The 16698-nt window shown below is 39.1% G+C and overlaps 6 protein-coding genes across 6 annotated transcripts; 2 read left to right on the top strand and 4 right to left on the bottom strand.

Annotated features, from left to right (window-relative positions):
- Positions 1-965: 965 nt before the first annotated feature.
- On the top strand, positions 966-1901 carry PHYBLDRAFT_164882 (hypothetical protein; the record flags this gene model as incomplete). Its single annotated transcript, XM_018435094.1, has 1 exon — positions 966-1901. One exon carries the CDS (start codon positions 966-968, stop codon positions 1899-1901), a length of 936 nt encoding a protein of 311 aa, XP_018296040.1.
- Positions 1902-5483: 3582 nt separating this feature from the next.
- Positions 5484-6774, top strand: PHYBLDRAFT_157898 (hypothetical protein). The gene is made up of 5 exons (XM_018433693.1): positions 5484-5556; positions 5727-5847; positions 5945-5992; positions 6075-6302; positions 6435-6774. The coding sequence occupies exons 1-5, from the start codon at positions 5543-5545 to the stop codon at positions 6633-6635; spliced, it is 612 nt and encodes a 203-aa protein (XP_018296039.1). The 5' UTR covers positions 5484-5542; the 3' UTR covers positions 6636-6774.
- Positions 6775-7411: 637 nt separating this feature from the next.
- On the bottom strand, positions 7412-10302 carry PHYBLDRAFT_141856 (hypothetical protein; the record flags this gene model as incomplete). The annotated part of the gene is made up of 3 exons (XM_018430685.1): positions 7412-9055; positions 9170-9472; positions 9565-10302. 3 exons carry the CDS (start codon positions 10300-10302, stop codon positions 7412-7414), a joined length of 2685 nt encoding a protein of 894 aa, XP_018296038.1.
- Positions 10303-10587: 285 nt separating this feature from the next.
- PHYBLDRAFT_23387 (hypothetical protein) lies at positions 10588-12404 on the bottom strand (the record flags this gene model as incomplete). The annotated part of the gene is made up of 5 exons (XM_018439804.1): positions 10588-10958; positions 11143-11212; positions 11314-11516; positions 11550-12166; positions 12262-12404. Coding segments are annotated over 5 exons (1404 nt in total), but the record flags the coding sequence as incomplete, so codon positions are not given.
- Positions 12405-13254: 850 nt separating this feature from the next.
- PHYBLDRAFT_164878 (hypothetical protein) lies at positions 13255-14885 on the bottom strand (the record flags this gene model as incomplete). The annotated part of the gene is made up of 5 exons (XM_018435093.1): positions 13255-13859; positions 13972-14418; positions 14486-14524; positions 14609-14752; positions 14828-14885. 5 exons carry the CDS (start codon positions 14883-14885, stop codon positions 13255-13257), a joined length of 1293 nt encoding a protein of 430 aa, XP_018296036.1.
- Positions 14886-15284: 399 nt separating this feature from the next.
- Positions 15285-16621, bottom strand: PHYBLDRAFT_68503 (hypothetical protein; the record flags this gene model as incomplete). The annotated part of the gene is made up of 3 exons (XM_018441965.1): positions 15285-16147; positions 16213-16419; positions 16477-16621. The coding sequence occupies 3 exons, from the start codon at positions 16619-16621 to the stop codon at positions 15285-15287; spliced, it is 1215 nt and encodes a 404-aa protein (XP_018296035.1).
- Positions 16622-16698: the final 77 nt, after the last annotated feature.

Here is a 16698-nt window from a genome sequence, read left to right as displayed (position 1 = left end):
CCACCGCTATACCAACAATCAAGTACCGAGAGTTGGTGAAACCCCCTACATGTTTTGTCTCTCTGATTAATGATTCTAAAGAAAAAAAAATAAAGAAAAGGTATGGTTTGACTTCAAGGGTTTGAAATATGTAAGGTTTAAGGTTTTATTTAATGAATATATTACTACAATTAAACTCACACATATTTTGTGCGATCCTTCTATTATTGAAATTTTGTAATTTCAGGATGAAATAGAAGATAAGATGTGATGAGCTTTTGGTATTTGTATTGAATTTTTTATGCAGATATCGTGTCAAGTACCACGAATTTTGTGATTATATTGTGCAATACATGTTCTCTATACCATATTTTATATGATACTTGCTAGTATACTTAATACTATCTATTTAGTGTGCCGGTACTATGTTTTGTTGTATTCCTTACTTAACTCTTACGTACATGTAAAGGTACATATATTTTTATTTTGGCATGGTTCCTGTTTATAGATGCTTCAATATGCTTTATTATATGATTATGTAATATATCGTACAAGTCTTTCATTTTTATTACTAGTGTACCGATATATGTGGTGTTGATATACATTTTATCTCATTCACAAGTGTAAAAAAGAAATCGTAATATAAATGAGTTGTGTGCCTACATAGTAGGAGAAGGGGAAGGATTTGTGTAAATAGGATTTTTTGCTTCCTTTTAAAAATAATAATAATAAAGTTAGATCTAAAAGGGAAAAAATTATATAATGGGAACACAAAAAGTGGAAAAATTCAAATGAAGATTTTGATTTATGAGAGCAAAAACCCTAGTCACTTATTCTTTTTTAACTTTCATAATAAAAAGAGGAAGTTTTACTCCACTTCCTTGAGTTTCCTTCTAGATATTTTTTATCAGTTTCCACAGTAGATCATCATTATTTTCTTTTTACCTCCCCTCTTTATTAATTCACCAAAAAAAAAAACTCCTTCAATGTCTGCCACCCTGTTCCTCAACCAAAGAACTAAGGCGTCCATCAATGAAATGGAAGAGAAACTCGGACATTTGTACAATACTCTCTCAAAGACAAGTGCCGAGGCAACCGAAGAAAGCAAGGATCTACTGAGAAAATACATCTCTTCCACTGTTGAAGATCTGATCACCATGAAGACCAACCTATCCCTGCTCCAGGCTCAACAGATTAACGATACCCAAAAAGTCTCTTACATTTCCAGCTCTATCCTTGATAATCTTCTCATGTTCCAGTGGATTGGTCGTGAGTGGAACTATAACTACGAGGTCTTTGCTACTTCCAAGGAGTGCCTGGATCAATTTGAAGAGATTACCCGGGCCCACGACATAAAATTCGATAGTAATTGGCATTATCTCCTCCCAAATATACTGTCCTCAGAGCAACATCTATGGCTCAAGGAGTACTACCCCAATCCCGCCAGATTATCTTGGTCAACAGTCAAAGATGATTTGATTACTACCTTTTGGGAAAACGATTTTCAACTTCGTGTGGAACTCACAAAGGAGCTTATCACCATGAGGATGGGAGATGATGAGTCTGTCTTACAATACACAGAAAGGTTTCAACGCGTCCGACGCGCTGCACAGATAGATGATGATTTATTTACTGCTGTACGCTTTACTAACTCCTTGCTTCCAAAACTCTCTGAACAGGTATTTTACTTACAGAAAAACGTACCTTTAAAAAAGAGAAACTCGATTACACATTCTGCACAGATTGCTAGCTCAATCTATAAGACGGTAATGGAACGCAAGGATTTCCGGATAATCCTATCTAAAGGCTATAACGGCTCTTCTACAAGAAGTTCTCACACTTCTTCTTGCAAATCTTCTCGCAAATATCGATCTATGGAGTATGACTCCTATCGTTTTGCTAAAAGTCGCCGTTGCGAATGAATGCATAAATGAACGAACAAAATCAAAACTATATATATATATATACGGATAGTCTTTATAGATAGCTTGTATGTGGTATTTAGCTTTAAAGGAATATAATCATAATAAAATATAGAACTCTTTTTCTCCCTATCTTTTATTTTACACACAGCTATCTACTGGTGATTTACATGGTTGCCAAATTATATTATTCAGTCTGTGATTAATATACAAGCGTTTTGATAAAGCAATTTTCCAAGAGGATTATTCCTATGAAAATAAAATACTGTGGTAATAACTTCCCACTAAGATTAGTCAGAGAGCTTTGGCAAAGAAGAGCATTCATTATTAGGGAGGTTTGTGCAAACTTTATTATAAAATTTAATAAGAAATTGCCCGCCTAAAAAAGAATATTGTTTATATCTATTACTATTAAAATCACTGTCATTAAAATCACTGCTGTATAATGCTTGGTTTACCCTGTATGAGCGTGTAGTATACGTGTGCCTGGTGCATAGAAGTTCTAGAGATTGTTAACTTGTCAGGTTCATTAGTAAGGAGGAACAAGTTTTTGGTTGTGGAGTCTGCTCTTCATTTAATCGTGGTGTGTATACCACACATATACCCAAATAAAAATATTTCTTTAGAGAGATTGGGCTCTATTCAATACTTCGAAGAAACCCAACAAGCACGTATAGAACGAACGGAAGAACGTAACAATTGATAGATATGTTACTGAAGACATACTATATCGATGAAGAAACATTTTGCCAACTTGAACAATCAATCAAGCAAGGGGAGCGAAATTCAGCAGATGTATACACGCTTTTAAACGAGCCTTTACCCAAGCCAAAAGGAATACGGAATAGATTGCTAAAAAAGATTTTCACTTAATTCGTGAATGTCTGTACGTAATAATACCACATATCTGAAGTCAGATCGAATTTGTAATATTGAACAGCTATTTTTTAAAAGCAAACTGTAAAATATACGATAATTGCTCATCTATACGAGCTCCATATAAATAAAAATAGCTATCATAGTATCATATAATATCAGAAAGACATGATAAATATAAGAGAAAGTACGATTTGTACCTTACTAATTAATCAGTAGATCCTTAATTATTTGTCAAGATTGTTTTGTACAAAGGCTAGTAACCACATTGCTATGGTGGCTACATTGATTAAATAACAAGGTTAAAGAGATAATTTAATGCCTCTAAAATTCTCTGTGTACTTTGTCGAGAGATTAATGAAAAAATGATAGGAAGGATAACGAGATATCTTTATTTATTTATTTATTTCTACTTGAATAAATGGTATTATTATATAAAGACTTAAAAAAAAGCATCTTTCTACCCAATTTGTATACCTTCATTGACTAATAGACGCGGGTTGGAAAAAAGGTCATACAAGGTATATATATATATATTGCACAGCTCTTTATGTAATATCTCAATGTCTATCTATATATATTTTAAAAAAGATAAAGCTTTGATATTTAAGAAGGGAGGTCAAAATAACACTCTTATATGTCCCAATAATTGGCGTGGACATTCTAATTTCTTACCTTTGTTTTGCGCCTAAAGCCAATAATTGGCATCTTTATCCTTGAGTACCTTTAAAACCTTCTACTCAGGCTTATTAAGCCATTCATTAGTTATTAGATGCAAGAGTTTGTTTGTTTGTTTGTTGTTGTTGTTGTCGTTGTTTTGAATCTATTAATCATGTTTTCCAATGCAGATAAACTCATTACAGCTACAGCTGGAATCTTGGTAGAGTCTATTTCAGTCAAATGCACGCAAATAATTCCCCTGTAATTGAAATTACCAAATATCACAAGAATAACGACTGTTTTATTATGCCTATTTCTACTTGCCCGTAATGAGTGATAATGATATGGCACGATACAAATGCTTCAAATAAGCTGCAATATTATGCACAATTAAAACAACATATATATAAGGAGATCAGTTAATAAACTGGCTTGGCAAAATATCTGAATCTCTCACTTTTTGATGGTCTTTGATTGTTCTTTAATATACTTGTATATAGTTAAAGACAATCAACTCCAACATCTACGCGGCTCTCTCCACATATATATATATATAAACGGGCGAATGCTCTTTTAACAATGATTAGTTCAAGCCTCGTCATTAGTTTATTTGCCAAATACTCTATAATTATAACTTGCATAAAACCTGATACCAGTTATGATTTGCAGAATGTTTTGACATTACCACACACAATCTTAGGGGAAAATATTCCCTGTTACAAGCAAGAATATTTTTGCAAGTCTGAAAAGCACTAGTTTATTATGAGTAAAATCATTTACTCATCGTTCCTATAAATAAAGGATCTAACCTAAAGTACACGCAAGATACGCTATATTAGTATCATTACTTGAAGACTACTAGATGTAGAGCTGCTCTCAATAATAATAAAAAGCCTTATGTCTTTAAGCAATCTTAAACAAGTCGACCAGTAAGCAAAGGGCATCTGGGTACACATTATTAACAAAAAATACGTTATTTTATCCCCCCCCCTTAATTTCTTTTTATCACAGGATTCTATATAATTATTGTTGAGATATAATTGGTTCTTTATGTATATATCTATATATTATTTGCAGAAATTTGTTGTAAATAATTATGAAATCATCGTAAGCCATTTTTACACTCAATCAATCAATTAGCCAGTGCAATTATTTTGACTTGAGAAATGGCATATTAACTGGCAATAACAGCTTGAAATAAAATAATATATATATATACTTTTATATGTACGTATGTGCGATCTATTATGATAAGTACATATTTTAGGTTTAGATGATACACAAGTTAGAAGACCTGGATCCTTGAATATGCTATTGTTGGGTTACATATAACCGCATTTTATCCATACACAAATCTAAATTTAACCATTCCTTCTTTTAGTGCAAGTCATAGTCAAAGCTAACTCCACTTTCCAACGATTATACTTATTTTAAAAAGGCTAATAGCATAACAATAGTAATATTAATATATAAGCCGATAAAATAAGCGTGGCAAAAATATCCAGCTGTTTTCTAAAGTTGCGCGAGTTGTATTATTCAATACATCTATGAAGACGTCAAACCAAAAACAAAAGGAACCTCTTAAAAGGATAAAGGATTTACAAATAAATCAATAAATCATACTGCTGAGAAACTACAGTTGTGCTTTAAATACACAATCGCAGCTGCTACTCATGTGTTTTATCAGTAGATAAGTTTGTTTTTTTTTTAGTGCATAATTTGCACCACATTTGTGTGATGGCTGTGAACCATATATGCCACACAAAAAGGACTCGGTAATATGTTACAGTTGACTGTGGTCAAGGATACAGCTTTATGTGACATTGCATCCCGTCCTGCGGTGATGTCCTGGAGGGTTCCTATTGATTTATCAGCTCATCCTAGCCCAATACTACAAAAACGCACACACACACATCGCTCTTTAATTCGCTCAATGATAGCAATTTAATATCCGAATTCAAGCTTGATGACGACGCTTCCTAAAGGGTGGGCTTGTGCGCAGGTGAGTGGGTGTGTAGGTTCTGCTAGTGGTGCTAGTGATAGTGTATTACGTTCTTTCTTCCTTCTCCCTTTTTGTTCTTTCCTATTTACTTTAATCCATAATCATGAACCCCGAATAGTAAGTTTATATCCCCAAGCCATCAACTATACCTCCTTTACAAGCAAACTAGTGAAAAAAAACCCTACCTCCACTCTATTCTTCGCGACTTGGATGAAGACATTCAACGAATAATGTACTTTATTGATTAATTTGCTAATTCCTATTGTTTGAAATTTATCCTTTAAAAGCGATTATTTGTTCAAGCTCTTGTTGATTGGCGACTCTGGTGTTGGAAAATCCTGCCTTTTGCTCCGTTTCGCTGATGATACCTATACCGAGAGCTATATTTCCACCATCGGTGTAGACTTTGTAGGCATTTATATATACATTTTATTTATTTACTTTTTTTTTAAAAAAAAAAGAGGGGGTATATCTGTTATCAATCGAGCTGACGTGTGCTGTACAGAAAATTAGAACCATTGAGCTGGAAGGCAAAACTGTTAAGCTTCAGATTGTAAGTAATGCTGTATAAGGTCTGATAACGTATAAGCAAGTTAAACCATTATTTGTATTATTTTTACTTTCTTGAAATAAAGTGGGATACAGCAGGCCAGGAACGTTTCCGCACAATTACATCGTCGTACTACAGAGGAGCACATGGCATCATTGTTGTCTATGATGTAACTGACCAAGACACCTTTAACAACGTCAAGCAATGGTTACAGGAAATTGATCGTTACGCAGCAGAAGGTGTAAACAAGTTATTGGTTGGAAACAAGAGTGACTTGACAGACAAAAAAGTGGTCGAGACAGAGCAAGCAAAGGTATAGAAATACACTCTTGTACAAGATCTTGGAGTTTATCAATTTCACAAAGGAGGGGGGGGGGGTATCAAGTTAATTAAGAGAGAGAGAGAAGATGAAGAAAAAGAAGAGAAAAATAACCAAAATTTACAGGAATTTTCGGATTCTTTGTCGATTCCCTTCTTGGAGACATCTGCCAAGAGCGCTACAAATGTTGAACAAGCTTTCTTGACCATGGCCAAACAGATCAAGGATAGAATGGGCTCTACTATGCAGCAACAACAGACAAAGCAGACTGTCAAGGTGGGCCAAGGAGCAGCTGTTCAGCCCAAGCAGACAGGTGGATGCTGCTAAACACATAACTTCATATTACTTCTTTTAAACTATAACCCCCACCCTGCCCTATGCGCCTTGTCTTTTTTTCTTTCTCGTCTCCATAAAAACAATCGAATAAATAAATAAATAAATGCAATAAATCTATATATATATATTTAAACCATTTAGTGAAAATGCAGTCCGCCAACTTCTTCACGGCGGGGTGTCAATCACAAGAGCTTCAGGGATGGAACAAGCCACCAGTTCTTTTCGACCCTTTACCTCCATCAACACACTCATTCTACAATGCAGCGACGATTGTTCACTACGAGCGCACCCACCGCCAATTACTTCAAGGTCACTCTCAAGCGTTCGACAATCGGCCTCTCTGATGACTTTCGCGCTGCTACATTGACTCTTGGCCTCGTACGCCTCCACCAGACCACCTACCAACCTGTCAACCCTAGTACTGCCGGTCTTATCCTTAAGTTGAAAGAACTTGTCAAGGTTGAGCACGTTGCCTCTATCCCAACCCCTGAGGATATTAAGGCTGCCAAACCCCCCAGAGGCTACAAGGTTGTCGGACGCATGTAGAAACAATAAAGCAATAAATAAACACAAAAAAAATTAAAAGAATAAATCAGAGAGCCCTACCCCTCCCCCTCGCAAGAGGTGAGAGGATTAATTTTTTTTAATTGATTGAATGTTATCATAAACATTAAAAGGGATAGATGAATGAGAATTGCACAACAAGGGGCGAAAAAAAAAGCATACAAGAAATGAGATGAATGAATATACATCATGAAGGAGAAAAATTAGGCAATACTAAGCATCCAAAAGGGAGGTACTCCAAGTCTTCCCTTGTGTTGGTCTTCTGATATAAGGGCCATAATATGGTGAACTATACTCTGGTCATCGGTCGAGTTTAATGTCATTTCAGGAACTTCTTCTGCCCACTGGGTACCAAATGTTGAGACATAGCGTTCTAACCAGCGCCAATCTTCAGACTTTTCAATATGTTGCTGAGGTCCATTGATTCGTGCACTAAACCCAAACGCAGCCTGAGCCATATAAGCCAAAGGTCGCAATCGGGACTGCATAAATACTCCATCAGCAGAAGATAACTGCGGCAAAACTACAGCCTGTCGCTTTAGGTGGGCTACTACGGCATGTGAAATACTTCCACCAGCCTTGGATGTATAATGCCAGATGTCTTTGCCAACACCTGAATTCTGGATGCCACGTGCCAGTAATGTCCAATATTGCAAATTCATAGTCTCATAATGCAACTGAACTCGCTGACTGGTTTCGGCCGAGCCGGATTCACTTTCCAAAGGAGACACAAATCGAGCATGGGTTGAACTCTTTTGAAGGGGTTGCGAACCATCTTCATTAAATTGTCGCCCGATTCGCATCCTACACCTATTAGCCACTCGCAAAAACAACCGCACATCATCCGTAAAAGCCGCGAGAGCTGTAACCTGCAGATCATATAGCACTCCGCGATAGTCATTCATTTGAGCCAAGTGAATTCCAGTGGGTGAAGTGACAAGATATTCAAGGAACTCAGCCATAATCGCCTGTAGATCCAGATATTCCTTGTGTGTCAAGGCTTGCATACGACTTAATAGTCTTATTGAGTCGAGCATAGATGACATGTCTGTCTTGGTTAGATCCGAAGTGTTTAAGATAGGCATCGTTACTCGCTTTGTCAATGCCCTGGACACTCGGCTCATGCTAGGGAATGAATAGCCCTGATCTGATAAGAAGTCTAACAAATGGGTATTGTCTGGGATGACTCTCGCGGAGCTGTACTCGTCTTGTTGGTCCAACGCATATTCATTTAGAAAATTGACGCGAATCATATTTGCCGCACATTTTCCGTACGCCTCATTGCCAAGAAAATAGTTGGCCAGGGTCATAATCGTCACATTTTGCGACAGAGACCCAAGGTTCTCTGCTGTGTTTTCAGGCAAAGGAGGTGTGGTGCTGTCGTACTCTTCAAACTCCAGCTGGACTTCCTCTGGAATTTTAACCGGTTCGGAAGTCACCATGCGTGTTTGTGTATACTCTAATATGCTTTCTGCACGTTCTTCGAGAATGCTCATTGCAGCAGACACAGCTGGATCTTTACTCCAGTAAGCATATCGAATCATGGTCATCTCCCGTTCATTGTACAAAAACAAATTTTCAGGTCTGAAGGAGCGACGGGCTAGGGACTCGTCTAGAGTATCTAAGGAGAGCTGGATAGCGAGTAAGCGATTGAACGCCCGAATAGAGGAGGCTTCTTTCTTGTTTTCCTCCTGTTGCTGGTTTCCAGAGAATAGTCGAAACACCCAACCGATTGTCAAATAGCTCCCTTTGTCTTTGCTATAAGGGCGTTCCACAGGTTCCCAAGGAACAGTCGGGCGGTTGAGACGGCGATTCTCCAAGGCTCCTAGCCTCCAGAGCAATTCCAACTAAACATCATACACTTTTCTTTTAGTCCATCAAAACAAAGAAAGAATAATAATATAAACACAGAGCAATTTTGGTCTATAATCAAATCATCAATAATTTTTTATTTTTTTTACCTTACTCCGCCTACCATAGCGCATGTTCATGTTGTATTCTTCTGTTGCATCAAAGCGAAAGATGATCTGTGGCTCTTCTGGTGCTTTTGGCTTCTCTTCTTCAGTTTCCAGCAATACCGTGTTGTTCAAAAGTCGGGCCATTGGGACCACAAAATATTTGATTTCTTCTCCATATCTTTCTAGCTGGCTAGAAATTTCTTCAAATCCACTCTTACTTAGAAAACAGTTGCCATCAAATGGCATTATCCAGCGGACATTCGGTAAAGCGCGTCCATGTTGGAGAGCCGCATTACGACCACCGTTCTATATATACATACATATATATTTAGATAAATAAGCTTTTCTCTTTCTCTCTATTAAATATAATATTTTATGATGATATCTAATATTCTTACGTTGTTCATTGCATACACATTTTTGTCGTGATAAGTGTAGTCCAGAGTACGTAGCTTTGATACCTTTGAGAAGCGTCTGTACCAGTCTGAGTGGAGAAAGTCCGTTTCAGGGAAATCCTCGAGACGGAAGTCTAAACTCTCGTATTCAGCTGGATCAAAAGGGAGGCGAACATAGTCCATTTGATGGCTACTTAGAAGTTGAATGATCATTTCTTCATTGGTTGGGTCAGCAATCCGATTTAATATGAATAGCTTGCGAGTGTTAGGAAAAGTAGGCTCATGTTCAAGAATAAAGCGGAGATTTGAGAGCGTCTGGCCTTCTTTGTGGCGTGGAGGAAGATCGTTGCCGATAATGCGGTAAAGGATGATCTGGTCCCGAGGAACAGGTACAGTAGGTACAGCAAGTGGATGTTGTGGTAGTGCATCAGAGATAACGGATCCATCATATTCTACTATTGGACCATTACTGCTAATCAGATGAAAGAATGGCAAGTAACCAAATATAAACAAGAATGCCACAACTATTAAAAACAACCGATAGAACCAGCGTCGGGTTGAAGGTAATGGCTGGGCATATGAGCGGTGCCGGCGATCATTACGCAAAAATAAAGGGAATCTACGGGATTCAAAGATTTTATCCTTGACTGATAGGTAACTGTCTTTCTTATGTTGTAGTGGCTGACTACCAAAATCTAGTGCGATTGTGTCTTGGGCATGATGAGAGTTAATGACCCCCATGAAGTGATGAGGAATTGTGATCAGATTAAGGAAAGAAAAGAGAAGAGACAATTAGGTCTTGGCCGACCAGAGACCCCATAGTTTATAAAGGGGGATCTTGTTTAGTGTAAAGCTAAAAATACAAACTACGTCAAAGCAAGAGGGATTGTACGGGGAAGAAATACTCGGTAAGTTTTGAAAAAGCTTGGTTTCGGAGCTTGCTGTATGAGTTGTGTATATATATATATGATAGAGAGAAGGTGTGTAAAAAAATATATATATATATAAATGTGAGCATATAATATTCTAACGTCGTTTTTGTTTTTTGTGTTGTTCCCATTCTTTCCATGGACGTTCGGTTTTCCAGTTAGCCTTATCTTCGCGTTCGCCTTCAAGAATTGGATCGACCCCGTTGATCCAAGGATGGTCAAGCAAATCACAGGCCCTTGCCCTATTCTCATATTCTAGCATGGGTCCCAAAAAACTAGCGATCTCTTCAGCCTCTAAACGGTTGAACTGATATTTATCGTGAAGTACATCTTTAAGTGGCCAGTATTTGAGGTGGCTGATGTGTCGGAGCTGGCCCTTGCTATTGAAATATTGATTGGAGTCCTTTCCAGATTGAATAAAGGTACGACGCATTGGCCCAATTAATTCGATCATTTGTGCGAGGTGATCTGCAAATAACATGAGTGCTTCCATCAATAGCAAGACAAATATAATAGACGGTCGTAGACATAAACAAATTCCCTTATATGGCAAATGATCTTCCTGTGCACCTCCCTCTTTATCTAAATTTTCTTGTCCTTGTTCTTTTTTTTTCTTTTTGGGTTTACTTCATTTGCGTTGTAATAATCTTACCATCATCCCTAGTAAATCTTGATCCCTTTCGAGGATCGAAAAGGTAATTTCCTGTAAGCAATTCGAAGATCTAATTTTAAACATTTAAAGTAATGATAACGATATTAATATCTGGTTCAAATTCAAAATCAAGCCACAAAAAGATAATATATCTTTAGATTTTCAACTTACCAAGCAGGCCAAACTCCAGATATCTGCCCCAGCGTCCCAAGGAGCTCCTATAATAACCTCTGGTGATCTATATTGGCGTGTCTGAATATCTTCGGTAAAATGGTGGGTAACCCAACACGCATTTCCGAGATCTGCGATTTTAATTTTCATGTCTTCCCGCCCTTTTTTCCACCGTGATTTGGGATATTCTGGAGATCTACGGCCTCGTCAGTCTCCCTGTGTCTCGCACGTCTAACAGCGCAAGTAGTACCTTGAACGGGTACGCTTACTGCCGTTCCTTGGTCGACGACCCCGAACATCTTCCTCTGCTCCGGATGAAAGTGGTTGCGACTGAACCATCTTTACGTGATTTCCGTGCCGTTTCCGGACTGGACTTCTTCCTCTACTGTGACTGTCGGCTTCGGGTGTCGTCTGAGAACGGGCAGGGCTAATATCGAGCCCAGCAGAGCTGGACTCTGACTGGCGTACAAGCTCTTCCGCATTGTCAAGATACATAAGCACGTTTTCTGGTTTAAGATCGGTGTGAATGATGCCGCACAGACGATGGAGATAATCCAGGCCGAGCAACATCTGTTTAGCTATTTGCTTGACGATGTGGACTGGAATACCTCCATTGTGGTAGCGCTTGATCAACGACAATAAGTTTTCGCCCAAAACCTCAAAAGTCATGCATATGTGCGTTCCATTTGGACCTGTCACCCTAAAATGATCCACAATGGCCGTTACAAAATCTGAGCCAACTGCATTAGGGTCAGCAGCGGCTACACGCTCTAGTAATTTGATTTCATCCAAAGCCGTTTCGGTGTAATGTTCAGCCGACTTGACTACCTTCATAGCAAAATGATTGCCAGTTCTATATACCAAAGTCAATTATCTTTTTTTTTGTATTGTTTTTTTTTGTTTTTGCGACCTGATTATAATTATTATTGTTTTGAATTGTTTTAATACCTCAAGTCTCTTACTAGCCACACTGTCGAAAAGTGACCCCAGCCTAGTTTGCGTATAACTACGTATCGGCCGTCTTTGTATACTTCACCTACATGCACTGGATGATACCCTCCTTTACAGTAATCTTTTCGATCCTCTTCATCGCCACCAATATCCTCGTCTGTAGCTGGGATCGATCCAGTTGAGTAATAGCTGTGTCGTGACCCGTGCCGTTTGCTATGGTGCTCCTTCTTCTTGTCATTCAGTTTGGACTTGCTGCTTGTATGAGAGTGACGACGGCTGATTCGTCTGCGCAATGTTAATTTCACCCCAAGTTTCTATATGCGTGCACTAATACAGTGCATTATACATCCGAAATTGCGTAATATACTTGCCTTGACCCAACATCGTCGTGGACAATTTTCTTGTGACTCCCACAATGCCGTCTGTTATCTCTACTACTGTGGTGTACTGATACATCTAGTTGATGATCTTGCCGTCTTTGGCGATGCTCTTAATGAACGGCCAAGTCTAATAAGTAACAGGAGCTTATTTGTACTCTAATTGGACTTACCTTCTGACCTGCTCAAAGGCATGACGCGGAAGTGGAATAAGGCAAGAAAGGAACAAAAAAGAAAAAAAAAGACTTGTGGTGTGGTATGCAAGCAAAAAGGCAACAGGAGTTCTCTCCATTCCAGCACTCCGCTCATTTAAGCCACACCCACAGTATGCGTGACGACTCTACTCCTTTTGGGCAGAAAAAAAGTGAATGCAAGACAGAAAACTGAGAAAGAAAGGGTGAATGTTTATGTGTATTTGGATGCGTTATTTAAAGTATAATACATGATAAATATGTTTATTATTATTATTGACATTAATAAAAGTTAATAAGCTACAAAGTAGTACAATAGAGTGTTTCGAAATTAGGTTTATATATGAAGAAATACGAGTATGCCAAGGAAGAAGAATAAGAATAAAGGTAAGAAAAATGTGTGAGTTGACAGAAAATGCAGCTCAGGCCTGACCCTTGAAGTCTTTGTTAAGAGCCTGACATGCGGAAATGGTACCGAAAATCAAACCAACCACCCCGAGCAAGACTGTGAAGAAAGCCAGGATGTATTCCCACCAAGCCTTGCCGCGGAATCCGGTCAATTTAAAGTAGAATATTACGGGGAAAATAAAGATCAAGGCGCAATTTGAGAAAGCACCAAGTAAAGACATAAAGTCACCGAAAAATGGGACATATATGGCAATGACAGTAATGATAACCATCAGAGCTAGACGCATGGCCGAACGAAGGACTAATTCAACCTTTGTAGAGAACTTTCCGGTTGATATCTGAAACATCTTTTCCAGATCCAGGGCAAACGAGGTTAGGAGAATCGGCGTGGCTAGGAGAACATGAACTGTGATGATGATAACCGAAGCAATCTTGGCCCCACCTTCAGGGAGGTTGTCATAAATTGGAGACAGGGCATCGACTCCGTATACATAGTATCCAGGAACTGCTGTCAGGAAATACAAGACCACGCAAGTAGTCAGGCCAGCTGTCACTACCTTGGTCCAATCTTGAGGACGGCGCATACCAGCTTCAACGTGAGCATAGACTGGGTTTCCTCCTTTAGTAGACGAATCATCATAAATAATTAGATTACATTACGGTAATTAATAATTAAATAAATGAGTAAATCAATATAACATTAATATGATAAATTGAGTTTAATTGTTTACCAAAACTAAAGGCAATTGAACTAAGTGCAATAGGAAATTGATCCCAGATCACGGCATCGTGGTGCTTTGCTCCTTGTGTGCCTTTTTCTCGGACAGCAACAGCAAGGACGATGAAGATAACAACGGTGGTAGAAAGGACACCAAATGTGGAGAGAAATCCGATTTCTTTGAGCGATTTGAAACAAACGAACGGGAGTGTTACCAGAACAGCGCATATAATAACCCAGATAGGGAAAGTGAGTTCCCCGGATGTTCCTTGAAGGACCGAATGGAGATTCTGGCCGGCAAGAAGGAGATATAGTACAGGTACACCTACAAGCGTGACTGCGGTGAAAAAGAAGGCCACCCAGCCACCTATGGCACCAAAGGAAGCTTCTGCTACTTCTTGGTATGAAGTCAGGCGCTTATTCTTAGAATAAAGGGATCGGATCAAGATGACGCCGGTGTCTACAGAAGTTATGAGTGAGATCGATTGTGAAACAGCCGATTTGTTTTTTTTTAAAGAGAAGCTTACAAACACTGAAGATCCAACTGAGAAAGAGAATAAGGAGACCTGTGAAATTGAAATTAAGCATTAGATCAACAAGAAAGATAGAACAAATATATATGTAATTGCAATAACTTCATTTATCTTTACCTATCCAACCGCCTTGGCGAAGGGCAAATGGAAGTCCAAGAGTTCCTGTACCAGCTACCACGCAGACAACATTAAAATAAGCAGTAAAACTTGATCCTTGATTTGATCGGTCATCGCCGTGTCCGAAAGTTGAAGCAGAAACGACTATGAAAGGTGAAAAGAAGAAGATTTTTTGAGTACAAAATCAAGGTTGATCGTTTCACCAAATTTGAAACATACTACTTGCAATGTCTTCATTAGATAAAGAAGTATCCTTGCCGTGGTCTTTTATAGACATGGCAATTGAGTGGCTTTAAAAGAAAGGGAAGAAGAAAGAGATACGTGCCTTCAGTATATGATTGAGTATAAACACAACGTTCATTGCGGAGACTGTGTAGCGGAAAAGTAAAAAAAAAAAAAAAAAAAAAAGGCTGGTCTGTATTTTCTGATCCAGTGAATTTCCCAGATCAAAAATTGGAATTTTGAAGGTATTATTAATAAAACATAATTTTTTTATTGGTTTATTTATTAGGATAAGAGAAATGAAAGATAGAATGTCATTGAGTTAATGAGACGTAAATTTCTGCAGCGCAGAATAGCTAAATAAGGAGAGATGAAGAAAGAGAGAAGAATAAATCAAGATTGTTTGATATAGTATAAGAAATATATGTGTATATATATAAGCGTATAAATAAGATCAGCGTCTTTGTAGTGGTTGCAGATCGCCTGCACTGCTGCTTGGCCGCAATGTGTCTTGGTGAGCCATCTTGCCAGAATTTCCGGATCTCTGAGGGGTAGATACAGGGGGAGGGTACCCATATACAGACTGGGCCATATAGGTAGGCACAGTACGATGGACAGCAGGCATAGTGGATCTTTGAGGCTCATATGTTCCTGTCCATGCTTGAGGAGACCGTGACTTCTTGGGTTTTGGAAGGGGGGTCTGGACATGCATTTGCTGAAATGAGATATTATGGAGACCAGGTTCGGGTAATTTGGCCAAGAGTCCTTCAATCTTGGCAGTCGAAGAACTCATTTTTGGTTTCTGGCGCTTGGCTTCAGCTCGCTCTTGTTCGAGCTGCTTCAGGAGATCCATGCCGGACATCGTGACGCGCTGAGGCTGCACGCTGGATTGGCCACGCTGTGCAGCCTTGTTGGTAGGCGCATGCGACTGATGCTGCTGTTGAAACTGAGACAATTGCGACTGTTGGTAACGCTGAGTATGCTGCAATTGCTGCAAATGGGTCTCTTGGCCACTGCGCCGTGATTGTCCTAGAACCTCGTCATCACTCTCTTGGTTATGGAGGTAGTTGTGCAGTGCAAGGTCTTCAGCTGATGTAGAGGCTGATACTGGAGCAGATGTATTGTGACGAGGAAGAGAAGAAGAGCTGTTTGAACTATTGTACTGTTCCTGACCATGTCTGGCTCTAAAAGCTTTCTGGTGGTCAAACACAGGATGAGATGCACGCATGGTAGTCGGATTGGCCCGCATCTGGCGCTGAGAATTTGACCACAAAGACGGGTGTCCTTTGAGTAAGCCTTGGTTGTCTTGGTCTGAATCTATAGGACGCCAATATTAACTAGTTAGTAAAATGTGGAAGGATAGAAAACACAATACAACATACCTTCACTATCATCCTCATCCTCATCATCGCTTGGAAGTGGCTGTGCGGCCCGACCTGTCTTGACGGGTGCAGACCGATTTGAGGGTCCTAGGGGGTGCTTAGGCCGAACCTCCCTTTCATCGTCTGAACTTTCATTTTCATCCACATCTTCCTCGTCATCACTAGGCAGGCAAAACGTATTTCGACTCCTGCCGTTTGCCACTCCTGCTGACATACATATGAGTTAGTTTGAGTATATTGTATTATATTATAGTTGCTGCTTACCTTTCTGTCCTTGGATTGAGGGCAAGACATCCGTCAACTTCTTTCGTCCGGCCGGATGAGTCGCCACAGGGGGACAATAGCCATTTATGCGGGAAGTGACAAAGGAGCGAGTGGGATATTCGAGTGGGGATTTGTGAGGTGGCATCTGGAGAAGACGATATGAAATATTGATAGGTAGAATGTGTATACGTGGAAGATATAGATATAGAGGTAGAGAGGTAG

This window comes from Phycomyces blakesleeanus (genome assembly GCF_001638985.1).
Source record: "Phycomyces blakesleeanus NRRL 1555(-) unplaced genomic scaffold PHYBLscaffold_4, whole genome shotgun sequence".
Taxonomy (NCBI): Eukaryota; Fungi; Mucoromycota; class Mucoromycetes; order Mucorales; family Phycomycetaceae; genus Phycomyces; species Phycomyces blakesleeanus.
Note: the sequence above shows the minus strand (reverse complement) of the source record. Positions and strands in the feature narration are given on the sequence as shown.